At 44.1% G+C, this 27114-nt stretch overlaps 1 protein-coding gene across 1 annotated transcript in view; it reads left to right on the top strand.

Moving 5' to 3' along the window:
• The first annotated feature begins 5053 nt into the window (after nt 1-5053).
• Nucleotides 5054-27114, top strand: part of LOC144118958 (phosphate-regulating neutral endopeptidase PHEX-like) — a 47539-nt gene continuing 25478 nt past the window's right edge. The window contains exons 1-14 of the mRNA XM_077651717.1: nt 5054-5175; nt 6231-6358; nt 7560-7714; nt 9416-9463; nt 11146-11322; nt 13188-13280; nt 13916-14112; nt 15656-15835; nt 17526-17612; nt 20508-20638; nt 21219-21450; nt 24001-24111; nt 24566-24643; nt 24722-24831. Coding sequence (XP_077507843.1) covers nt 5158-5175; nt 6231-6358; nt 7560-7714; nt 9416-9463; nt 11146-11322; nt 13188-13280; nt 13916-14112; nt 15656-15835; nt 17526-17612; nt 20508-20638; nt 21219-21450; nt 24001-24111; nt 24566-24643; nt 24722-24831 — 1745 coding nt within the window. The 5' untranslated portion in view covers nt 5054-5157. The remainder of the gene's footprint in view (nt 5176-6230; nt 6359-7559; nt 7715-9415; nt 9464-11145; nt 11323-13187; nt 13281-13915; nt 14113-15655; nt 15836-17525; nt 17613-20507; nt 20639-21218; nt 21451-24000; nt 24112-24565; nt 24644-24721; nt 24832-27114) is intronic.

Genomic DNA, 27114 nt, shown 5'->3' with positions numbered 1-27114 from the left:
CAACAGTTATTAGGAATTTGTGCCAGCCGATCTGGTGTTGCAAGCTTCCTTATCCAGTTTAGTTGTAGTTTCACAGCTGTGTTACTGGATCTTCTTTAGTTCGCGCCCTCCATTGCGCCTTTACTGCGTGATCAAATGCACCACAAGTACTCTCAATCTTATCCACTCTGCCATAGAGTTATGACTTTGACCACACATTTGAGTTGCTCGCCGAACACAATGAAACATATTAGTCCTGCTTCTTGCGTCTTTTTGGCGGTATTAGCTGCGCCTAGTCTCCGACGCAAGGGTTTTCTCTACATCATCAGTTGCCCCCCCACCCCCCCCCACCCCCGTAGTTTTCCCGAATCATTGTCTCAACGCCCTCACTGCAAGGCTTCCTTTTGGCCGGTCTTCATCACAGTTCAAGCTGTTTGCTTGTGAAGGTCTCGGTCAAATCACTGCCATTAGTTTCATGCAAGCGACTTTTCTGAATGCATCCAGTTTTCACCTTTTGAGATCTATACGCGTGACCTTCGCCTTCCGCAGCTGTCTTCAATAACTCTGTCAGTGGTGTCCTTAAGTGCATTCAGCGCTTCAGCGTCAAGTGTTACACTGATTTCCGTTTGCCATAGACACCACAGCTCCACATTGAGGTGCAACGTTGGCGTTATTCCATCGGAAGTATAGCGGCTGCTCTGGGTGTTGGTCCTACTTTAATTCATTTATATAACTTTCCTGGTATCACTCCTGGTTTTGTTTCATCGAGCGTTGAAGAAGCATAGTCATAACCGAACGCGACATGAAGGTGATCACTCAGGGTTAGCTGGTTTAATACACTCTTTAGTTTCGCAAGAGCGGTGCAACAACTACACGACCTTAGACAGCTGAAGGATTCTTATATCTTTCACTGTCATGTTTGTTGCATACGAAGTGACCTTCCCGCCAGGAAAATTTTTTGGTCCTTTTAAGGCGGAAAGAACGTGATAAGCTTAAAATCTTGTTAGACTGTACAGCCTTTGTCAACAATTTGCAGCTCAAGGTGTTTGCTTTTCAGCTTCGCTGCATGGTTTGTTTCGAATCCTTCGCGCCTCTAATCTCTGGACAGCAAAAGGAACAAACATCCTGAACTCTACCAATCTTACGGCTGCCAAATGGGCTAGACAGCCGCGCTACAAGGCTTAGGAGCAAACCCTTTGGCCTGTATGTTTTTTTTACAAAGGCAATACATCCGTGTGCCATTGTAACCGACCCAGCTTTTACTGTAGAAGCGTGACCAAGATGGTAGGTACTCATTCTAAATGAGCGGAACCAAGACAATTACGAAGGAAGCGTACAACACGAGAGCTGTACGTACATATCAGCGCTGGTGTTGTATGTTTCCTTACTCCTTGTCTTAGTTGCGCTGTTTTAGAATGAAGAATCAACTTCCACCTTCATCTCAAGTTCACCGCATTGCAAATAAATGCTGGTGATCTGTGGTGCTCGTGATCCGCCGACAGGTGAGCAATAAATGACATTAGCAAGTTCGACAGCTTGAGTGCTGCTGGAGGAAAGGGTCATTTGGATATGTTCACCGCTGTGCGTATCCTCTTTGCCAAAATTAACGAGCACCTGCGACGGCGGTGGAACGGCTCAAGTCAGCTGCGGTTCCCGGTGCTGGACCTTGTTCCTCGGCTGCGAGTTTAAGCCGCCTGATGCAAACGATGCACCCCCGCTCTCCTACCTTAGATTATAAGAAGTAAGCGGGTAGGTTTTGCAGCAAGTCACTTTGCGCCTTCTAGGTGCTGTCATTCTCACCAAATGCGCAGGCATACGTCAGAAAGTTTGCACTGACAGCTGAAGAGAAGTGGGGGCATAAATCTAGTGTAATTTGTGAAAGCTCACTAAGCTGGCAGCTTGGGCGCCAAATGTTGAAGGCGACCTTGATTCTAACACTCGACCATCCAGTGATCGAATGAGGTCCCATCGCACACGGTTTCTACGAGGCTTCAAATTTCGAGCAGCGTGCAGTAGCGCAAAACCGCACAGCTGCAGAGCAGCTTTGGGAAAACCGAGTGCATGCGCTCGTTGATAGTCCGTTTTAATGAATCTCGTTATCACGGCGCTGAAGGGTCCCGAAGATTACTTCGTTGTAGCCTTAAATTTGTTATAGCCCGCGCTGACCGAGTTTTTAAGGGGAACCGTCATTGCTTCGTTGTATCTAATATTTTGTTGAAAATCGTTTCGTTATAACCAGGTTCAACAGTATTTGCGTCGGAATAGAAAACGATCATGTGCGGTGCTGGTTGCGTTTCTGTGTTTCGTTCGTTCTTTCTGTTATAGAACTTTTGTTTTAGGCATTCGAACGGACGGATGTTGGTTTCCTTAAGTGGGATGAGTGACCTGCTTATAATGTATAACATAACTTTTCCTAACACAAAAGATAAAAAATAGTCACCATAATGATTCCTCTGTTTATTAGATCGCGCATACAATTTAGAAACCAATTAATACACCCTTCAGTTTGTGCTGTAACACAATACAGCTGGTGCAAAGCACAGCTTGCACATGTTGGCAGCTGTGTAGGCTTTAGTCTGGTGCTCTCAAACGCCGCCGCAGTGTGCGTAAAGGTCACATTAACTGGCCGCTCCTGGCGAGGCCGCCGGATCACCTCTCTTTCTCCCACTGTGGTGTGTACTATCGGCCGGAGAAGTAACTGGACCACGGTTCCGATGGCAAGAGGGGCTGCGAGGCCACACCACGGCGCCGCTATCTCGCGCGGCTTAGAGTTACTGTATAAGTAAGTCTAAGCGGCGGGAGATAACAACGGCGCAGTGCGGCCCCGCAACAACTCCTGCAACTGGAGCCGTGGTCCGGTTACTTTTCTGGCCGATAGTGAGCGCAATAAAGCTACAAAGCACCGGAGCTGTACATTTCTATTTAGATCCGAACGCAAGTTCATCCGCACTTTTGCGCACAGACAAGCAGCACAATTGGAAGGTCTTCTTCGCAAAACAATTCTCATGTACGCTTTATTTGAAAACTCCAGACCTAACAAGGCAACGCTCATTGATTTTTAGCATTTTTCAGCAGCTTTGCAAGAAGTTGCCGTTTGTAACCAGAATGCAAAACGTTTCCCATTCGAACGAAGAATGACAAAACGAAAACAAAGGCACAACCAGCTTCCAAGCTATAGCGCTTTTGTCCTTCCTGAGACAAGGAGAGATACGCGTTCGTATCTAATTATCCTTCCCTTGACCCCCCCACCCCCCTAATCCGAACTGGGGCCCTGTCATGATAATGTTTTCCTTTTTCCTTTCTTTTCTGCTTTACTTGTCCAGGAACATCCTGATCGATATCATTAGCCTTCTTGAAAGTTGCTAACAGTTAGCGAATGTCTGCAATTGTTTTTTTTTTTTTGTTTCGTCGTGGCTTGGTGTGCTTCTTTCTTTTCGTGAATGAGGTGCGACATGAGAAAAATCACCGGAAAACTAAGCTTTGCCTTATTTGAAACATTCAGCGAAATCCGTACGTGTGGCTGCTTCGTCGTTGCGTAATCATGACCAGAGACAGACTTAGCTAGACCGACCAAATGCAATTCATCAGCTGCAACAACATCGCCCACACAGCACAGCCGCCATTTTTCTCTCCTATATTTTCTCCCTCCTCTACTCTTCTCCTTTTACACTTATTTTGACTTCTTTTTCTCTTTGACGTTTTGATTGGCTTGAAGCTGTGCCAAAAACTACAACGGGTTTCAGTTGCAGGGCGGCTAAGGGTGGATTCCCAATAACGGCTCTCTCCATTACAACTCGACACTGTAGGAAACAACTTCAGGAACACGGGAGCATGAGCTTGCCGCGGTTTAATATCTAATATGTGCATGGTGTACAAGGCGCAGGACCGACGTATGTGAAAATGATGGAAGATATGTATAACGACTGCACAGCTACCATAGTTCCCCCTTAAAGCCAGCAATAAAGTTCCAATAAGGAAGGGTGTCAGGCAGGGAGACACGATCTCGGCAAAGATATTCACTGCCTGTTTACAGGAGGTATTTCGATGCCTGAATTGGGAAAAGTAGAGAATAAGAGTTAAAATAGACTACATAAGTAATCTGTGATTCGCTGATGACACGGCCTTGCTAAGTTAATCAGGAAATGAACTGTAGAGAATTAATGAGTTAGACAAACGGAGCAGCACGGTGTGCTTAAAATTAACATGCAGAAAACCAAAGTAATGTTCAGCAGTTGACGATTGGCAGCCAAGTGTTGGAAGCGGTAAAGGAATAAGTCTACTTAGGGCAGGTATTGACAGCTGATCCTAGTCATGAGAGAGAAATAACTAGAAGGATAAGAATGGGGTGCAGCGCATATGGCAGGTTCTCTCAAGTCATGAATAGCATGTTTCCAATACCCCTTGCTGTCCTTTATTTCCGCTGCCCCAGCTCAGGTGCTTCAGTATCGATGGCAGATGCCGGGGCTAGCAAAAATCTTTTCCTTCCTTTTTACTATTATTTTTTTAATAAAACCACTACCACCACCACCAATACCCCCCAAAAGAAAACTGTACAACAGCTGTATCTTACCGGTACTCACCTACGGGGCAGAAACGTCGAGGCTAACGAAAAGGGTTAAGATTAAGTTAAGGACAACGCAGCGTGCCATGCAAAGAAAAATTATAGGTGTAACGTTAAGAGCCCGGAAGCAGGCAGAGTGGGTGAATGAATATACGCGGGTTAAGGACATCCTAGTTGAAAACAAGAGAAAAAAATGGGCTTAGGCAGGGCATGTAATGCGAAGGCAAAGCGGAGGGGATTCCAAGATAAGACAAGCGTAGCAGTTGGCGGCAGAATGTTTGGTGGGCGGATGAGAATAAGAAGCTTCTGGGGATATGGTTGCCGCTGCTGGCAAAGGACAGGGTTAAATCGAGAGACATATGAGAGGCCTTGGCCTTGCAGTGCGCGTAGTCAGGCTGATGATGATGATGATGGTGTAGGTAGGAGTAGGACGATAGCCATTATCCTTCGCAGTGCTGGCTTGGCATGGCTCTTGGTGATAGAAAAGCGGGCAGAATGCTGAAAACAAAAAGGTGAAGACGAAGCCGGCATCACGAGCGGGGACCAGGGCATGCGCGCGTGGTATCAGGAACCAGGCGCCCTTGAGTAACGACACGGAAAAAATGCAATAAACAGCCATGAATCCCTTCTCCGGGGTGAGTAACCGAGGCCCGTGGGCCAACTTTGCGCCCTTTTCGCTCGCGTAGTTCTCTTCTTGGTACGGCATTTCAGTTCACCGAGGGTTGTGCCGCGGATGTTGCGCCGATGGCTTGCGCGGCGGCTCTGGAACACTACTTGTCGCTGGCCCTTCGTGGGAGCAGCGAAATTATAGGATGTGCTAATTTTTCGTGCGCCAAAGAGTTCATCGTTTCCAGGTTCCCGTAGTCATTGAGGAATTGTTGCACTGCTTTTCTGTCGCCACTGGTCTGCACTGAGCGCAAAGCATTACATTCAGCTTTCGCTGGAGCCCGAACTACATCACAGACGGCAACCACTTATGCCGCGAGCATCGCCTAACATGCCAGCCTTCTCTTTATCTCTTATGGATCGCGAACGAAGCTTATGAAGAAATTATGAAATAGACCCTGTCTTGCCTGAGACATTGAGAATTTAGTTGGTAGCGCGGACAGGGGCCATTATTCATTTTTGAAAGAATGATGTCCGCCATGTGTAACTTACATTTATCTTCACACTGTAGCAATCTCTCGGTGTAAAATCGCTCCCCGACTTAACTTGGAACATCTACCTTCGTTTGTTCAATGCCGAAGAAGCATTTGTTTATTGTAGAATCCGATGCGAAAGCAGAATTTTCATTCCACTATACAGAACCATGCGTGTCTCGTTTTTTATGCTTTCGATCACTGCTCACTGCAATTGATGACTCGCTTAATGGAGTATAATGTCAACGGGTGAGACCGCTTCTGCGTGACGCAGAAACGTTTCCAGTTATTTCCCTAACATTTGCGTTGAATTTCTACTCGTCTTAACGCTCCTGCCCTATACATTTTTCGCCCTTCACGGAAGTGAAATTTCGGCAACCTCGCTAATAAACTTCTTCCGAAAGCAAGTCATACACCGTAATCTAATTTGCAAAAAACAAACCAACAAAAAGCGTCGATTCTGGCAATGAATCCTGTTCTGCTTGAGTTACACAAACCGCAGCTTTTTCGCCCTGATTGCTCGCGGCACGCGCGATCGTCCCTGTCCTCAGGACTCCGTGTCTCGTGACACGACGATGGAGATCCGAGACACTACGGCATCCACGACGTACTCCAAGGCGGCCTCCTCGTCCAAGTACTCCACCACGAACAAGACCACCGGCTTCACTACTTCGGCGCTGTGAGTGTGGCCACTTATTTCGCAAGGCGAACGGCAGCAACCATTTCGGCCAATTGGGATGGTAGCATATATAGATTACTTCGATTGCGTACAGCCTCCAGTATCTGGCTTCACTGACCGCGGCATTCTTCAAACTACGTGCAACTCTGCAGGCGATTGCACACTGGGTGTAATTCCATACACGGAATAGGGGCGCGGATATATGTGCGATGCGCGATGCGATTCTGCATGTGAATTCTCGTGGAAACATCACATTGGCTCTTTCGCTCTGGTTCTGTCTGACCCTCAACTGCTTCCAGGCCAATAATAATCCTCTCAGCTCCAAGAACAGATCTTCGCACCAGCGAAACGTCGCATTCATTAAGAGAGCGGATAGCACCAAGGCCTGGATGACATAGAGGCACGCTCAGCTTCTTGTGTCACAGGCCCGCCCGGTTCGGTGCAGGCCGTCGGAGTCTTGAGACTATGGTTAACTTTGTTTTTGAGGCCAAATAGTGAATCCTGTAATTAAAGAACATCGAAAAATTACTCAGGTATGAAGAACGTTCTATAACACCCTGTGGCTGATAGGAAGAAGAAATGTGATACAAAAAATCTTTCAGCTGGTGTGGAGTTGGCTCGTCTTAAGTTAGTATCCCCTCGCTCTGCTTATGGAAGCTTCGCGGAAACCAGCGTAGTGCGCCAGTCGTCGCCAGGCATGCCCGTGAAAGGCACTGCTAAGCTCGCCGCTTGCGTATGCACGAATTGTCGCAGCTCCGGCACAGAATGTAAATGTTCTGAAAGCTTGATTGTCCTTTCTTTCCTTGTGCGAGCGTCTTGCACTAAACAAGACGCGCCAAGCAGCACTAAGGCGCTGGCGCGTATTGGCAAAGCATGTGTGCAGTGATACCACCGATGACAACGGCAGTTGTGAACAAAACTGCAATGCTCCGAGCGTGCTGCCTCAGGCGTAGTTAGTCCTATGTTTGATGCTTGCCGGAAAGTTTTTCCCGCAAGAAAAGCGATAAAATGAGATGGGTATGGCAGTGTTTGCTCTACTGTAATCTATTTCAGCGCTCAGACTCGCTGGTCTTTGGTGTTCGTTTGTATGCTCCTTCTCTGATGAGCGGTGAAAGAAAGGAACCTTTTCCCCTTTGTGAGAACACAGCTGTATTAGTCACGGCCCATAAAGTTGCAACCAAGCTCGCGTTGACCTGCACAGGCGAGAAAGCGGCAGCGGCAGCGGCGGAGGCTCTTCCTCGGCAAAGGGTCGCCCGAGCGCCACTTCCTACTGGTGGTTCTTGGTAGGCGCCGTACCGGTGGCAACCTTCCTGCTCGTCACCATTCCCATCGCCGCCTTCCTCAAGAGCTTCGTGGGTAAGCGCTGAACAAGCAGTCTGTTCTCGTTGCCTTTTGGTAAACAATTTCTTCGCATAACGCGTAGTTTTGGATACCCTTCTTGCAAGAATGTCGCCTACAGGTCACAAACGCGTGCATGAGCCAAGTATGCAAAAGAAATTGTTTGGTTTATGAGGGTTTAACGTCCCAAAGCGACTCAAGCTATGAGCGACGCCGTATTGAAGGGTTCCGGAGATTTCGACCACCTGGGGTTCTTTAACGTGCACTGACATCGCACAAAACACAGGCCTCTAGAATTTCACCCCATTGAAATTCAAACGCCGAGATCAAACCCGCGTCTTTTGGGTCAACAGCAGGGCCCCATAACCAGTGAGCCATCGCGGCGGCTGTATGAAACAGAAATGCTTTTGTAGCATTCAAACAGTTCACATGTGGGCACCTCAATAAAAAGGTAAAGACGCTTTTAAGTAAGTTTTATGGGTGCGCCAAGGTCAGTCCATTGTTGAAACTATGCGCGGAAAGAGCCGGACGGTAGTTATTTGGTCGCTGGCTCGAGGGTAGTGCTGTTCCCGGAAAGAAAGGTTTCACCAGACGCCGGTGGATGCAGCAGCTAGGGACCCTATAAAATACCACATTTGGCTTTCCCAATTTTGATTTCGAAAGCGCAAGGTCAGTTGCGAAAGACGGTAGCTCAGTGACGCCACATCTGCATGTGCATGCCACACATTAGTTCTGCGAAACAGGTACCTAGCGGCGGACCGCAACTTCACGGATTGGACACTGTCGCTTCTCCTATGAAGCGGACCATAGTAGATGTTCCATCTTTGCCGAAATAAACAAGGAACTGGACTTGTTCTTACTGTATAGTGGTACACTAATGACACTCCTTAGCCCTTAAGCGTTAAATGAGTGTTAGGAACAATGCGTAACTGTTCTCAGCTTTCGATACCATTTGGTCGTTAGGGGTGCCGGTACGGGTGCACTATACGGCTTTGAAAAAAATTCTGATGCCTAGTTAATGCTCGCAATGATGAAGTACAGTTAAGTGCTTACTGCATGGTAGGTTGAAAATATTCACGGCGTCAATAAAAACAGCTGTGTAGGACGTCACGTCACTAACAATGAATTTATAAGCACTAATGGAAGGTGACTGCTTTCCGCGGTTGAAGAACGCGCACCTCCGTGCAAAGTCTGCTGCTAAAGAATCGGAGCAATCGGGCGTACGAACAGAAATGCCATGTTCATTGGCACCTCAGTATTTAAATGGCGTTTTGCGCGACTTAGAGACACCTTGGCTTTTGTGTTTTTTTTTTCTAAATAGGCTACCGACCTCTTACAATTCCCACATACGCGGCGAACATTTTTTCCTGAAGCGGGAGTCGAGTATTAAGTTTGAGGGCGACTTGTGGGTTGATAATAAATTTTAGGAAGCAGTGTTTACGAATATCTCGCGAGTCGAAGCATTTCGTCTTTTGTAAAGTGGTTTTTTACGGAACGCGAAATCTTTTTCCAAAAGGAGAGAGCCTTTCTAGTGTATCGTGAGTGTATCCGTTTCTCGGAGCGAACATCGTTCAGTAGCTTCCTGGGTTCAACATACTAAAATAACTTTAGCAGCAATGGCAGGAAAAAATATAAGAGAGTAGAAGTCAGCGGCTGGAAAATTCGTTCCTAGTGCTTCTGTGCGGTACCTGTTGCGCGAATATATCCTCCTCATCGCAGGCTTCGACAGAGTGCGGTTATGCGAGACACGTGCTTGCAGAGAGGCAGGTAAGTGTGTCTACCTTCTCCGTCTGCAACAAACGAAAGAGGAAACTTGCAACATTTTACAATTTCATTCAGTGACACTAGCTCCAGTACAGAGAAACAGTCCTATATTTGTTTTTGGCTCTAAAAAGCTCCCAGGTAAAAACATATTCACGGGATGCGCGATAGTTTATTACCAGTCTAGAAATAAAGTTAAAGGCACCAGTCAAGCGTGCACTTGCCTGAATTGCACGTCATTTTGTACTTTCACCTTGTTTTTTCTTGGAGGCACGAGAAATGACGTAGCTCTTTGCTTTTCGTAGCAGGATTAAGCTCAAGTCGCTGCTTTTTCCACTGCATAGGAGACAACAAAGATGGCAGCGATTGCGATTATGGTTCTCTATTCACAATAAGCGGCAATTGGACTCTCAAAATGGTTTTCATTGAGAGAAATTAATAACAAAACCTTCACCGGAGTGCAGCCTGAAATTTTATGGCTGACGAATGTGTTCATTCTAACATTCCTGTATTTAGCACTTCGCTCCGGCTAAAGCGATAACAGGAAGTGGCGATAGGAAATAATCACTGAATCTGATAGCCCATCCCGTGTTTACATAGCCAGTAAATCATAGACGCAGCTGTTATTATAGACCGGAATACCGTAACAGCCGAAGCGACACCGCGAACCTGTCACGAACCGCTTATATATATACGTTTGGCCCTTCCTTTTCTAATTTTAATTTTCTGCATATCTGAAGCTAAAGAAGAGGCGATATTTTATAAGCCCAAAGTTGGCTGAAAATCAGGTTATTTAGAAAAATGTTTCGAACTTCGAGTTTTTTCAGGTCATTTTTTGGAATACAAGACAGTTTGGTATAACAGCTCGTTTCAATGCTAGACGTTAAAAGTGGTAATTATCCTCAATATTTTTTAAACATGGAAATCGCGGGTTCTAATACAAGATGTTTGCCAATTAAAATTTTGTTTTCTAATCATTTGCCAATATTTAATCAGGTACGATACTAATCTCCTAGAGAGCTTTCCTCCCTCTGAGCAAGACACGCCTGCCTTATTTATATAATGCGAAAACATTCTACATCACAGTGACGATTTGAAACCCGCAAGAGCCCTGGATCAGGGTGTCGTTAGCATGGGTAGCACTTCATACAGCAACTCCATTAGAACGTCTTGTCGGTAGCCAGGTCTAGAAATCTCGCTCTAAATTGCCGCTTTCCAACTTATCCTCAAATTCATCAGCCTCAATCTCTAGCTGACATGACACTCCTCTCGTATAACAACTAGATACCCAAACATTTCCTTGCGGTGTTTTCGGCTTTGTAAACTCGAAAACCAACGTCGTCTCGAAGGCTCGATTTTCGAGAGAAATTTGGTTTAACCCAATTTTTCAATCTGAAGTTTTGGGTGCAAGAACCGGAAAAAATCGTGTTTAACCCGAAAATGAAGGGGCCCTATATATACGAGATGCTCTGATAGATCACTCTCTGGTACGATGACGTCAGCTACAGGTACCGCCTTAGCGCCAAATAATTTTATTGCAGTGATGAAACATTAAGCTGTTACCTGATATGATATGAAATGGACGAAAGCTATGCGCACAGATGGCACGTTCTGCGGGTTCCACTTTTTGCGATGACGTGTAAAGCAGCCTTATACTTGGTGGCCTTGCTCCCTTTATGGCGACGCAGGGAAGTTCTACGAGGCCATCATCGAGCGCGGCCGCACGGACCCGTGCGAGGACTTCTACTCGCACGTGTGCCGCAAGTGGACGCACAACGCGCGCATCCCACCCTACTCCCGAAAGTTCTCCTTCGACGACTGGATCGTTTCTGACATCGAGAAGACGCTCTTCGCCGAGGTCGAAGGTGCGTCGCGCGGTCGCCCAGCGCCCGGTGTTCTCGATGGCTTCGTGTCATCTGAGACTTCAAAAAATTTCTGAGGGCGGCTGACGACCCTCATCCTTTCCATATTTGTGGGCGACCGCACTGTGTGCGGAATATTCAGGAATGTAATTGCGCATGGAATTTGTTGCGGTGCATAATTGGATTGAAAGACCAGTGGTTCTCACCAGCTACCCAAGCAACACAGATAATTGGCCCAACATTGGAACCATATTGGCTAAGGAAGGACCTACAAATTACCTGGATGGAACCATCCTGTCGCAATATTGGGTCGATTACCTGTGCTGCTTGGGTAATCTTAGACTGGGGATGGGATGAATGCCCCGTATAATTAATGCAAGCCAGCAGAACTTTGTTCTGAAAAAGCGCTAAGAGGTTCCCGTAAAGAGCCACTGCAACGCTGCTGGGAAACCTTCAGCTCAGTTTTTTTTTCCCCATCGTTGGGAAAGAGAACGTGGCCATACTACAAGCGAAATGCTACGCTGTCTGTATCGCACTCTAGAAATTGATACTTGTAGACGTTATGAACGTGACAATCTGCACCGACTCATTAAGAGTGCTGAAGGGAAGCAGTATAAACCTTAATATGAGATGTCATACAAAATTTTAGAGCAGCCACAACACACGAAACAACAGTAAGATTATGGTGGGTATACTAAGCTATGCTGGCGTAGCTGGTAATGAAGCGTCTGACATCTGTGCTGAACGAGCGCTGCAAACTATAGACAGTAAATAACCCGCACAGAAATTGCTTGAAGCTGGTAGAGGAGGAAATAATAAATTGTGACCGCCTAGCTGGGATGGTGAAACCAACAAATTGCGCCTAGTAAAGGAGATCCTGGGGCGAACGGAGGTTTACAGACAGTGAACGTTTTATTCCCGCTATTAAACATACGTGCCGTACACATAACTTCTTACTCTTAATAATTAACAAAAAAGCGTCTTTCTGAATTATGTCAAATGGTCAGAGCAAACGATGCTTTATTTTCATCCAGAGAATCGAGACAAAGAAAAACTTTTCACAACATTTCAGGGCAAACATTCCATTCCCCTCAAACTCACGATAATGTACGAGATTGTAAGAGAATTCAGTAGTAGACTAACCAGGAATTATGAAGTATTTAAAGATAGAAACGTCACATACGAATTAAGTCTTAAAATCTAGTCCATCAGTAAAAAAGTGACATCTTTCCAACTCCGATATTTCTCCAATCTTCCCCTTATTTCTACTCTTATATCTCTCCAACACACACATGCACGCACACGCACGCACGTGCACACGCACCCACACGCACGCACACGCACGCACGCATGGACGAACACCTCTTGGTGCAGGTGGACGGGAGCATCTCGTCTGGGTTATTGCGCTGAAATATATGGAAATGCGAAATTAATCACAAATACATCATAGACATTCCTCTCAGCCCGGATTAGTGTGAAACATCTCTAGGTGTTAGACCAGCCGCTATGGTAGCATGGGCTGAGTGGTGTTTTACTTGCCGATTTTACAAGCGACAGCCTGGTTTCATTTTCATATGGCCTTTAGGTGGCTCATGTTCACTCACTGTCCTGAGAAATTCAAGTCTTAGATGAAAGGCAGTTTTGGCTTTAACGTTCTCGGTCTGCATCCTCAACAAGTGAAGTCAGCATGAAGGCACCTAGGGACCAGCTTGCCACACCTTACCGCTGGAGAAAGATGCTGTAAACCGCAGCTTCGGCACACGCTTTAGCACTTTGCCTTTGTGGAATTAAATAGCCAACTTACAGTGGTGCAAGGAATGGTGTGTGCTATTTTGCAATGCTATTTTCGCTTACTAATCTTCTCGCAGCCTCCATTACGGAGCAGGGTCAAATAATGAACCAAATGACGCACATTCCTGTCCGCAAGTTTGAAGCGATCTTCGCTGCATGTCAAAACGCAGGTAAGCTCATGTCCGCACTAGTCATGCTATGAGTGGATGTTACAATAAATAACAAGAAACATTACTAACCACATAATTGCAGGTCGATCATAGATGCAAGAAAACGGTGGTTTTTCTACTCGCTGAAATGCTGCATACGCAACGTTTTTTATCGTTCCCAAGCCCATTATACCGTGTCAGTGAAAACACTAAACTTAAGTGAAATTCCTTTTGTGCTCGCCAAAATTTTTTTACATTAGCTAAACAGTTGCCTTTTCGTGTCGAAAATATTGAATTCACGCACAAAAATTTTTTTCATATTCGACTATTAGATGGCAGCATGGCTTTAATTGCTAATATTTCTACACTCTTGCGCCTCAGAATAGATTCCTCTTCATGATTAAGGTCTCCTATCCACAAGTCGGCTATCTGTTGCAAATGGTAACTGTGTGCCACATTATCGCATATTAGTCAATGTTTTATCTAGTCAACCCAACTTTATGCACAGCAGCGTCAATAGAAGCTGGCGGTCTGAAGGGCAAAAGATATTCTTCGACTTTTACAAAATCGATGCATAGAAGTCGGAACAAAGAAATCGGGAATATCAGCAATGTACCTTTTGCTAGATCTTAATGCACCTCTTACCTTCGTCTCAGAACGCAACAGCAGCATGGAGGACATCAAGAAGATGCCGCATATCCTCGGCCTGGAGCACTTCCCTTCGCTTGATCCCGAGGGTGACCCTAAGATCTCTGTTATCGCGGGAAAGCTGGCCAAGAACTTTGGCCTCTTCCCACTCGTCAAAGTTGAGATGAGGGTCGACCCCGACGACTATGCAAAAGTCATCATTTACGTAAGAATTTTCTCTTGAAATCTATGCGGCAGGCGCGACATGTGTTACCGATCAGTACTTCTGAAGCCCGAATGCCCTTTGTACAGTGATTGCAACTTAATTATGTTTAAGCTGTATTGCATCACGGGCGGCGTATTTCCAACTTTAATGAATTGATATATGCCTCCAGAACACTTTCAAAGAGCCGGTGCCTTTGAATTTACTGGTTACTAAGTTGACACTGCCGTCGTTAGTAGCTACTGACAATTGATGACTGACAGTTTAGTAGCTACTGATAATTAGTGACGAAGGAAAAAAACAGAATTTTTATTTCATCTGACAGCGGTTTCAGCGAAGCTATTCTACCACTTTCACATATTTTATCTAGGTATTGTTCATATAACGGACATCAAATGTATATATGTGATTGAAACAGAGGCTCCGGGATATTACCAAGCGAATGTACCTTTCCTGACATCCGAATTACAGCTGCTGGGAAAATCATTTCCCAGCAGCACATGTAGACTACTACTCCGTAAGCCAGCAGTCAGAACTCCCGATAATGGTTTATATAACTAGCAATAAAGCATAGTTTCTTGATCATCAGTGGCTTTCAAAGTGCTTCTTCAAATAGATGCCTAAATGAGTGCGAGCAAATGAATGCGGGTGGCAAGAAACGAAGCCATATATATCGGCTAAGTGTAGAAGTGGTACTAGAAAAAATCGAGATGCAAAACGTTCAGCTGCATCAATATACTAGTGTAAAGCGTTTGTTATCCTCGCCCTCGTATTGCAGCTCTTTGGTACGCTATTGGTCCTCAGCTCATCGTTTTGCAAATAAAATGCAGTAGGAAAAGTGGCTCTTCAATTCATACCGCAGTGAGAGTGGCTCCAGTCGTAAAAGATGTGAACAAGCATCCTTCGTTCGCTGTTCGCTGTCGGTTAACAACATGGTCTCGTAGCATTCCCTTTTAGAGCAGGATATTGTGGGCTTGATAATCGGCTGCGCTGAATGTTAAATTCTGAAGTACTCGTACACTAATTTCAATGCATGGGAAACACCCCCGCTATGTGGAAATTAATAGAAAGGCATTCACTGTGCCATGCCTGCGATGCTCCTTCAGTTTCAGAACGTAAAGTTTCACTTATAATTTATTATGCTCTTCTATTCTTTGCGAATGCACTCCGTTGAGTTATTTCTCTTGTTTGTGTAAGCCTCGAAGGAATCTGGCAGAGCACGTTTCGGGGTTTGATTTTTTCATTGTATGCTGGTGTCGTAAATTACGCGTTCATTATTTAAAAAAAAATGAAGCAAACATCTGCCTTGAGAATGAATTGAAAAAAAACGAATTACTGTGCCCATTCTTCAATACTTAAACACGGCTGCAAGACAAAACATTGTTTCTAATTTCAGTTGGGCATTTTTTATGAAGTAATTCATTTGTAGCCTTAAAGATGCTTGTATCTGAGGTGTACCCGTGTTTTCTGTACTTCACTCCGCTCAGCCGTGTCTAAAATCCATCGCATCATAAAAAACATTATTTTCGCATCTTGTTATTCTCAGCTGGATGAACCGGAGACGACCGCGCTGCCAAAGTTCATTCTGTCCACCACGGAATCTTCGAATTGGCTTCGCCAGAGCGTGTGCGACGCCATGCTGTCCGTGTACGGCATCGTTCCGACAAACGACCAGTGGGACACGCTTTGCGACAACATCCAGGCGTTCGACATTGAGCTCATCAAGGTAGTGATGTACTTCCTTGTGCGCATTTAAGGCTGCTCTGTGCTGAGAAGATAAAACCATTCACGTTGCCAGCATTCTCTTCGTTTTAAAAGTACTATCGACTCTCTGTCACATAGGCGTGCTCCAGAGTTGCCACACGATGCATTTTCAAGTGCAGTGGTGGTCATTGTTGTGCCTCGGAGGAGGGTCAAAACTTGAACGCATGCTGGAGATACGGTCATGTCACAAGTCATTGTGCAAGGGTTTGGACAAGTGATTACCCACGAGTAGAACAAACTTGCGCAAAAGAAAATTAATGCAGTTGTGCCAAAGTTTTTTTTTAATTCATCGACAATTTTGGCGCTTCATCTGGTTCGTCGACATGCAATAGTGCGCAGAAAAGGTGACATGTCGTTACGATCCTAGTAATAGAGGAGCCTTATGCGCGTTTGGTCCCGTACGTCGCCTTGTGGTAGCGACTACAGAAATAAAAATACTTAACGCACTAATGTTCCAACTATTGCACTTTCCCTGCAACGAATTTTTCTCTGTGGTACGCCACACTGCTAGAACAGCGCCTGCAAATGCGCTGGTCCGCATCAAGGAATGAATGATGAAACGATTCTTTTCTGAATATTTTAATTTTTTATTACTTTCTTCCTTCGGCATTAGGTTGAACTACGCCACGCACAGCCTTTGTACAGACCTGCCAAATAGCAAAGCGGACTATAAGAGAACATAAAGCTGCAACCGATTGTTAACTATTCAAAAATTTCATGACACAGTCTTCACCGGCGCATTGGATACGGCCTCAATCGTATACAGTCGAATATTTATTCAGTATGCCTTTGCACAGGCTCGTACCTCACCGTGCACATGAGTGGCTTTGTTCAACACCTATGATAATGCTAGGGTTACCATGGCGCATAAAACAGCGCGACATAACGTGCTGAAATGATGAAACATTACCTGGAGACGACAAAAGTTGCCGCGCATCTAAGCGCTACTAGGTGGCTTAACCTCACTTTTTTAAAGTGTCGCTGGAGAACGAAGAAGTTCCCCGAATTTCGCAGTGCAGTTGAGTGCTGCTCGCTGACTGAGCATACAGTGTTGCTCGCTGACTGAGCAGGCAAAGCCGAACAGGTTAACGCGCCACTGATCTCTTAACCAGTGTAGTTCGCCTGCACCTAGCGTCTAGCGGCTTCGCGAAGTTGCATGTCAGGATCTTCTCTTTTATGAGGGTAGTGTTTCGCTTTATAGGAGTGCAAATACGGATATTCACATACTAGTCGCTTGCGTTAGTAGTGCATTTAGCAAATTTTTTCCTATTATTTCTTCATGCGATCGATTATCTTTGCCACCGTAACCAGCGACTCTACTGACGGCACGCTTTCGAGCTGAGAGACATGCGCCTGACATCGCGAGTTATGAGTCTGGTGATAGTTACGTTATCAAAGCGGGCGATTTCAGTTTTCGCCGGACATCTGTGTTGCGCCCGACGTACCACAAAACTAGCTCTGTAAAAAGGCGACACAAGCATTTATGGCTTTCATCACTTCAGCCCCGTTGGTGCGGCTTCTTACACTAGATGAAAGTCTACTATCTCTTCCCGCTCGAAAACCTCCCGATAGAGGTGGGCGTTGTTTGCTCGGTGTATCGCTGAACGAAGTGTGGTTTTTTTTTTGTCCACACGTTTTGTTATCCTTTCCAGAGGCTAAGGTATGCTGAGGGACATCGGACGGGCATGTTCTACGAAAAGAAAGTCCTGAAGCTCAAAGACTTGGACAACTCCTTTTATGTGAGTGGACAAGCTTAAATTAGTGCACGCTTTTAAATTTTACTTCAAATGGCCGTGCAACGGTTACTGAGCATCGTAAATAAGCTAGCGTTAACATTAGGTTGCGGTCTCTTCAGGATCTCAGCTAAATTTAACGCATCAACACATCGGAAAAAGAGCCCCAATAGAAATGTGGCCTTGTTCTTTCCATTTTCGGAATTTCCTTGCTCTTTTCTTAATACAACTTGCAGCTTCTTCGTTTACCACGGCTGCACGTGAAGATTTCGAAACGATTTTTGTGAGGTATCTTCAGGCTCAAATAAACTCCACGCGGTGATCAGACCGAAACCGAATGTAAATGAGTCGAATAAGTGCATCCGCACCGCGCCAGCAACCCGCGGCCAGTCACGTGCATGTCTTGAAGTGGTTACCGTCCCAGATAATAATAATAATAAGGAGAATAAAAAAAACCGGAGCAACAAACGACGATATGTTTGCATCAATAGTTTAATTAGATGAGGCGTTGGATAAGCACCTGGCTTTGGGCATGCTTTCTTTTGCTTTTTTTTTGGACTTTGGATAAGTTCACAAATGTTTCTAGTTATGATTTGTCAAAACTTCCTTTTTACAAGCGCATTCGGCATATTCTTTTTAGTGACTATAATGAAGCACAGTTCTTCAAAATCGAAACAATTGTCTGCCTTTCTTTGTAAATATGTTTCTAGGTTGCACTTATGCTACAGCACCTTACACGTATATCACCAATAGCGGCGCGCAAAGTATTTGCAAAAAGAGGGGACACACAAGGACGTCTTTGTTTCTTGTCTTGCTTTATTTTTAGCCCGTGTTTCGCTATTTAGCCCAAACTTCCGCGAGAAAAAAAGATTTCTTACGTGTGGGTTTGCGTTTCTCTAGGTGAATTTACACCCTCCTGCACACACACGGGTATGACACCACCCAGAACGCTTTACGACGAACGGTTGCATTACAATTTTGATAAGGCTTGAAACTAAATGGCGCAGCAAATGTCTCACATCTCTGTGGGCACCTCAACCGCTCCTTAAGGGAAGAATACAGAATCTGGGAGGGCATATATTTGACGTTGCATATGTCATTGGTTCCAATCCCTATCGCAAGCTATCCTCCAACTTGACTAGCAAAGCTATTTGTAGGGGTTGAAGTTCTCAGTTTTTATGTTTTGAAACTTCGACGAACTTTTTCCGGATTTCAGATCACAACTTTCGGTTTTATTTTGCGAACCGTATTTTCTGCGTATGTCTTACTTTGTCCGGTGATTTATTGTGGCTATTTTCTTTCGTCAAAAGTCATTTAGAGTCTATCCCAAAGTCCTTTTTACCATAAACTTCTTATTTAACAGTAATCAATCTTCAAATGTCAGTATTTGGGGCAGTGCTTGTAGGCGCAATTGCTATCGTTATTAAAAAAAGCAACGCAAGGTAAATGAGAAGACCCTGCAGACAAAAACGAAAGTGGATGATTACGTCCAAGTATTTGGTTGAAATTTATCCTTGGCTGTCGTGCTGGATTTAAAGAGAAGCCGGGGCTTCCCGATGGAAGTGCCGGTCAATTTTCGCTAGCCGCAGCATGATTCTTTTCCGCGAGGGCCACACACGGTTGTGTGCCAGCGTCCGACATGCTGTTGACAAAACTACTTATTCGACTAACTGCTCTAAGCGGGCGATGACCGTGAACAAACAGTACCGTCCAACATCTATGACGAGGTGGTGCTCCTCGGTATGTAAAGCGGGTAAACTAGCGGAGATGTACCTCAAACGCCACAACAGATGTTATATATCCAACTCTCTCACCGTTTCATAACACCCCTGGCTTCCCTACACGTTGAATATTCAAATTTGACTGAGTGTAACTCGTACTCTACATCCAGCTAGCAATGCTTAAGTGTCAAGAATACTGGCCTTTTTCGGTCAAGACCGAATATCGAAAACTGAATTCGGAGAACTTTTATCGCTTTTATTGCTTTAACCCGATTTGTCGAATGCCTACATACAGGTATATGCAACTAGAAATCCTAAGCCACCACCGAGAACGCTATATAACAAACGTTTGTCTAAAAATTTTGTTACGAATGTTGTCGGGAAAGTTGGCGCCACATGGATATCGGCCAGTGGTGAGTGTATATAAATACAATGTATATAGGCGATGCTTAACTTCTCGCATGCGTCATACGGCCGCTTGATGACGTCACCCTATTTTCCTTGCCATCGCTGGGATTTTCCGTACCATCTGCGAATACAAAGACGTACACAGAACCGCCGCCGGCTTTTCTCGTCATGGGACTAGGAATGCTTTAGCAATAAAACCACATAGCAATCATTACTCCAGTAGAGCATCAAACAGGCATTTTAGCCTTCTTTTGCGTGCTCAATTGAAGTAGGAATGAAAAGGACGGAAGAGCTAGGGCCTGATAAGGAGAAAGTGTCACCGTGGCAGATGGTTTTGGCGGTCCTGTTTTCAAAGTGGGTTTCTTTTAAAAGACGCATTGAAAAGAGGGTTTAGCTATACAGAACCTTCGCCACTTTTCTTAGAGCGTCTTGAAGACGACACGCAAATTTATACTTGTTTTCGCGGCCAAAATGTAATTGGGTTAATCCGTAGACAACTCAACTGATCCAGCCCTATAGCGGTACAATTGCACCCACCGACACTAATAGCTTTGTTTTATGTTTTTTTACTTTTTCAACCTTTAGCCTAGTTTTATTCTTAGACATTTGGGATGGCGTCTTGCGTTTAAAAGAACCATTAGGAGAGTCTGCAAAAGCTATCTTTAACGGGCGTTTAACCGGCTTAGTAGGCATTTTGATGAGCGCTTTATAGTCGTTGTTCCTAGAATTTCACTGCTAAACAAAATATTTGTTACAAATAACTTTTTTGCAGTGGAATTGGATGACTTTCTTGAAAACCGTTTACGATGGCACCCCCACCAACGTGGGCCCGCAAACCAAAATTCTTGTCGGCAACGTCAAATACGTCTCTGGTCTTGCGCGGTTCTTGCAGAAGCAGTCCAAGTAAGTCCTCCACGCTGAACACTACGCGCTAATGTATTCAGACGAATCAACTGACATGGCATATTTATAAGCTTCATGTTTGTTTTGTTGTGAGATAAAGTAGTGCATGTAAGCAATTTAACGCGGCATGCCTAGCGGCCATCTGTTTATATGGTCTGGCTGTTTATAGCGCCTAAAGTAGGACAATGGTTCATAATTATTTCTTCAAACTGATGATGAAAGCTTTTGAAACCACCAGAATATAAACTGGTTCAACCGGAAATATACGTCCATTGTTTCTCTGGGTTTAGCATTTCTCCAGTGTCACACCGTCAAAGACGGCTTTCAGATGTGCGGCAGGATATATACCCTGAGCTTCGTAACAATTCTCGAACTTAAGAATGTAAAAAAAGTGGTTTGGTGTAACCTATTCTTTTAAAGGGCGCGGCTCAATCTAGTAGTATAAAACTGTGTTTTAAGGCACAACGAAAAAGCATTCCTGACATATTTCGCTAGACACAATTACAAAGTGCTAGAGCCTGTTTTAATTAGGGTCTATAATTACGTGAACTGTGGCGTCGCTTCCCTCCGCGCTATCCAGGGACGTCATCTACAACTACCTTGGGTATCGCGTGCTACTCCGGCTGGGGTTGCTCTACCGAACCCACGAGAAGCACGTGAAGACGCTCTTCTACCGCTACCACCTGGGCTACAAGACAGAGCCCGAGAGGTGGCGCCTTTGTCTCCGCTATGCAGAGAAGAGCATGCCCACGGCCGCTTCCTGGATCTATCACATGTGGATAAAGAAGAAGTTCGGCCTCAAGGGCGACAGGGTATGCGTCCTTGCCCACCCTTTCACTTCCAATATAGCTTCGGTCTACGCACAATGTCCGGTGATGTAACTTTTAAATCAGTCAGTCAGCTTTTATTTGCAGGAAAATCACATCATCCTGCGGGTGGCAGAGACTAAAGACAAGGTTGCCTGATGAGGTCTCTGTCCCCGTAACAAAAGGAGCAACCTACAGCAGTACAGCAGAGAGCTGGTACAAAAAAGAGAAGCTGCGTTACAGATAGTACACGCATACATCCTATACAGCATGGCTGTACTTAAGCACTATGGACAGTCTATTTTTTAAGTCACATTGAAGATTCGCTCAAATATCACAAAAGACGTAAAAATAAGTCAACAATTGAAACCAAAAATTACGTTTATCATTGTTACTTAACAATGTCACCGCAAAACAAAATTGCCCGCAGTTCACGTTTGAACGTATTTCTGGGTAGGAAGAAATATAAAATAGAAGCAGAGTTATTTAACATGTCTTTACCTGGTATTCCAGATCTTGTTTTCTAGAATTTGTTCTGACTTTTTTTTTATTTCTGCGTTTGGGGTTACGGATATCATATTGAGCCAAAACAGGTGTGTAAACACTGTGGAGTTTCTTTCTATATATTCGCTGTGCCAATATAAATATATCTGTATCCGTATATCTCACTGGTGACCTCGAGATGAAGAGTAGTCATCTAGCTGAGAATAAGAAACAGAGATTGCAATCACCAAACGAGTGGTCGCATTGTATTCAACACTTTCAATATTTATTTCTCATTTAGAAAACCGCAGTCAAATAGATAATGGCTCTGTGCTGAGAGTTTTCAAAATTAGTTGGGATTTTAAGAGCATGGCTGGAGCTGCACAGAAGTTGTTGTACACTTAGGAGGACATAATTTCAGGCCAGTCGGACATGTAGACTACTGGTGAAGTCCTATGTGGGGCACTGGGCTAGAGAAACTGTTAGAAAAGACACAGAAGCTCACCAGCCAAGTAAAAGAATGACGTTTCGGCTCTCACCACGAAGGTCTTCTTCACTTCGAATAAAGTCTCTCTGCCGAAAGGCTAAAGCATTTTTTCAACTATGCGTCTCCCCGTGCGTGTTCTTTGTGACGTATCTCCCGGCCAAACAAGATTTTGTAGTACTATCAAATTTACAAAGTGGCTATCATCAATAAAAGTCATTCAGGGAGTCTCGTGACCTGATTAATATCATATCCGTCATAAACAAGGCACAGTGCCCTATGCTATGGACGTTGTCAAATGTTCTTTGACATTAAAATCATGTGTAGTAGTGCATCCAGCTAGACGTGCAATATTAACGCACACCATTTTTCTTTTTTTAAACGAACACCTTACTGTTTTCTCGGCAGTTCTAGCGAGCGTGTTTTCGTTAGCTAGTATCACAATTTTAGCGCTTCCTAAAATATATAAAGTATGATCACTTGTTTATTCAGTGGCTTCATATAACAGTAATAAGTGAAACAAATGTCTTTTTTTTTCTTTTTTCTCTTAATTCCTACCATAAGCCTCATTTTTCTACTTTCCCCAAGCGATGCAGTGGCACATCGTACCATTAATCACTGCTAAATAGAAAGGCTTTATTCGATAAAAGATTTGTTGTTTTCTTGCTGCAAATAAATGTCACAAAAAAGATTCCATCTATCACAGTGACCAGCAACCGTCTTCTAGCTCAAATTGTGAAATATCAGCTGAACGGCAAGGATGCTGAATATTTGTTCTTGTAAGAAAGTGATGTCGGAAGCACAGTTCATGAAGCCGGCAGGAAACGAGGTCCTAATTTAATCTTTGCATTATGCTTTACATTCACCGTCAGCAAGAGCTAATTTTTGGTTCACGTCGATACAGCTTCTGTATCCCCTTAATATTTGCGTATTATTATTTGCGTTATTTGCAACTTACGCCCAGGGTCTCAATTCCTGTCATGGCATGTGTGCGCATCCCATTTTCAGTAGCTGTTTTACTGGTGGTTGTTTCCAGAGGTCCGTTCCTTAACTGTGAGCTAGTTAAATATCTTTTTCTACACGCAACATGTATTCCACTTTTTTATATTTACTTGCTAACTAAATGCTTTGTACCCTTCTGTAATTGGCAGTTGCGACACACATGAGTGGCCTCGAACCAATACCTCGTTCGCGGAACGTTATGGTTTACCACACCACCTAATCATATAGGTCTTCCATAGATTTCATTTCACGTGCAGTGACCTGAAGCGCCCCCCTCCTAACAAATGTTCGTCACCGTGTTTATTTACCCAGCGGTTCTTCTTAAAGTTAATGGCACGATGTTGCAAGGCATACGCGAATTAAGTTTCTTAAAATATGTATAGAAGACTTTGATATTTCCCGTAGCAGACATTTCCTTCCGTGACGACGTGTAGCAAAACAAATAAGAGCATATAAAATCACTTTCTAAACATCCTCACTCTGTGCGTGAAACTGAATAGCCTCCAATTATATGTTTGTTTTACGATTTCGGTTCCTACCTGCTCCATCATAAACATTTGTCACAACATATTGTTTCTATATTTCAGCTGTGGATCAAATTCTTCAACGTTTACCGGAAGATATACGAGAGCGTGGACTACTCGTACGCCTACAGCTACCTGACTACAGCGGACGCTCGAGTGGAGGCTTACAGAAAGGTAGATGGGTTTCGATGCTCATATTGTTAATAAGGAGCTACCTCGCCAGAAATGTGAGCTTCGGTTCACTAATTTTAAGCATGGACCATTCATAAATTCCGGTGCAAAACAATCCTACGAGAGCGCCGTAGTCGACATGCGTGTTGAAAAGTTATTCTGCGACGCAACCGAAGCGGCAAAAGCAGCCTGAAGTGGTAACAACTATTGCAAACCAAAATATATTGATTCCGGAGAAATAAGAAATGAATGACTTTTGAAAATTATTTGCTAATAGTGCGTACAAAGGACAATCGGCTGATTCTGATCATGTATATTTACATTTTTATTTCCTATCTTTTACAATCAGATGCACTGAACTTGCCCTTCTAGTCGGAAATATTCCTATCGGCGCTTCGCACATCGCATCTTGGCGTCAGGAGAGATGATGACCCCTTTTTTTCACTGTACGTTGCAGCTCAAGGACGTTCGGTTGCAGCTCTTCTTCATTAACGCCACCATGACTGACCCTCTGCTGAAGCTGTACGGAGGCCAGGTGAGTGCCAGGACAGTTTGCACAAGCAAGGTGGTTCTTAACCATTCTACACTAGCAGTGTTATTTTAAAATCAACAGGAAACGAAAATCAACGTGAACACCCCTGTGCCAGGCATCTATCAGATGACAAAGCACTACTGGAACAACTACTTCTCCATTGCGAAGAACGGTCGAGAGCTGGATATTGCGTAAGTCGTTTTCCTAGCACTTAAAATTGCAGGCTAAAATATATTCCGGCGTGCTTGCTGTAATCGTTGCTGTAATCAAATTGAACTGATACAAATCGAACTGACACAACTATCCTCGTATCAACGCTTGCGAAACTAAACTAATATATGAAGCACATTGTGGTTAAACATTTCAAAAAATTTTGATCACTTCTTATTCTTTTACAACAAATGATCAGTACGAGAGAGCATTTGAAATTTGCCTGTAACCAAGACCAGCCAGTGGCGAAGACCTAGTGAGCACGTGGCATCGCGCTCAGGAGCACAATATTCTAACCACTTTTGCAACTAAGCGGGATAAGTAGAATACAACGGAAGCAAAATTGTGATGAACAATCCAAAAATTTGAGAGTATTTTATTGTAGTAAGTCTCATCGTGATTAAAAAAGTCATTGGTTTCGCGAATCCTGTTGTGACGAGGCTTGACGCGTTGGAACTGTGAGAAACGAAGTAAGAGTTACCAGCTCGCGATTACAGTAGGCATTCTGAATTCATTATTCAACAGAAAGGTATAACATCTGGCCGCAAGGTTTGTTCGAGTGAACGAGACACCCGATAGTGTATCCGTCCTCCCGAGTAAAGACCCTGGTGATCTCAGTGTGGCATTGATTTTTTCTCCGTGAAGTAAAAAATATGCGCGTAGAAATGACATCCTTAATGTTGGCCTAGACATAGATACAAGTTTCGACTTTACTATTTTAAGTAATGGCGTGCTGGTGTCCATGCATGTCATTTCAGTGAATAGGACTCAGGCACGCCTAGATACTGCTGCCGGAGGTATGACAATGCGGAAGTCTTGGTTCACAGCTGATTTTTTCTGCGTTCTAATAACAACAAAATATCTAAAATTAAATTATGTCGATGTTCTGAGGGATCTATCTTATACGGTCGTCATGCCAACAAAGCATTTATGCAAAACACTGGGCCTACGAAGTTTTGCTGGGATAGTGGCTTTTGCACAAGGTGTTCAAAACTTTTTTACTCTGCGTTAGACGGTCATCATACCTATGATGTCGATATTTGAGCTTCATCGCACAAAACTGTTAATATTCACAATCATTCCTTTAGAAGTATGCCGTTACTTTGGATTACATTCATTACGTTTCTCATTTACTCGGAGTCCATGTACAAAATTCAGAACTGTCAATACTAGGCAGTGCTTCCTTGTACACATCTCTGAATTTAATGAACTGATGGACCATTTTGTAAGCTTTAAGTAAAAATTGAATGTGAAAAGGTAAACACGTCCGCTAACCTTCTTAGAGAATTGACACGCTTATAAAACCTGTCGGGGGGACTGCAAATAGCGGCTTGAAAGAGGGCTTGAGCGAGGCTGGATTTTATTATTGTCGATCTACAATCTCCTCCAAATGACTAAAAGCTGTTCCGAAGAACTGGCACTGCATGTCAATGTATAAGCCACGGCGAGAGCAATGCATTTGAAAGGGGACAGCGTTTGTTGTTTGTGAATATAGTATTCGATCGTAGATTTTTATTACTTCACACTATTCCCCTCACTTGGCCTCATACCAAGAAGCAATAATATTATCTACAGGCGAGCTAACTCTCAAGGCAGGTCAAGTGCATATAAAGAGAAAGTGCAATATGAAACTGTACGTAAAACGTTATTGTGACGTCTACTTCCATACAGCGTTTTCAGCAGGGGGCGTCAGAAAGTTACGTGGGCAGATGCGATTAAAAACATTGCGGAAATATGGTGGCCGTACCTGGTACAAGACAGTGTTATTTGAACAGATTATGGAGATGCATTTCCCTGCCGTGGGCGCAGTCGGGCTGGTGATGATGTCATAAAACATCCTCTCTTCGGGTCTTAAGCTCTTAGCTCTCGTTATGGTAATTTTTCACCGACATCCCTGGCGAATATTCCTCAAGAATGTCCCTCCGGGATGAATTCAAGACGTTTACATGCATTAGTAAAAAGCTGCAGGACAGACATTTTTGTTTAGCAATACGTCTTGACTTTTCTGAAATAAATAAATCTAGGTACCCTTGTCTTTTCCTCTTTAAGTATCTGAGTAATATGAGAGAGGGGGTACATCGATATTTTACTCTCGATCCTCAACTTCCTGTTGAAGATATTTTTGCGGTGTTTCAAAGCATAGTTAATATCCAAATGTTTTCTCTAACTTAGAACGACATATGATAGACCTGTCTCGGCAACCAAAATAGCGATGGACTTATCGATACGAATGCTTCACGCTAAAAAGCAAGTGCTCGCAGACA

The sequence above is a fragment of the Amblyomma americanum genome, chromosome 2 (assembly GCF_052857255.1).
Source record: "Amblyomma americanum isolate KBUSLIRL-KWMA chromosome 2, ASM5285725v1, whole genome shotgun sequence".
NCBI classification, from domain to species: Eukaryota; Metazoa; Arthropoda; class Arachnida; order Ixodida; family Ixodidae; genus Amblyomma; species Amblyomma americanum.
The sequence above is the reverse complement of the archived record's forward strand: the minus strand, read 5'-3'. Positions and strand labels throughout refer to the sequence as shown.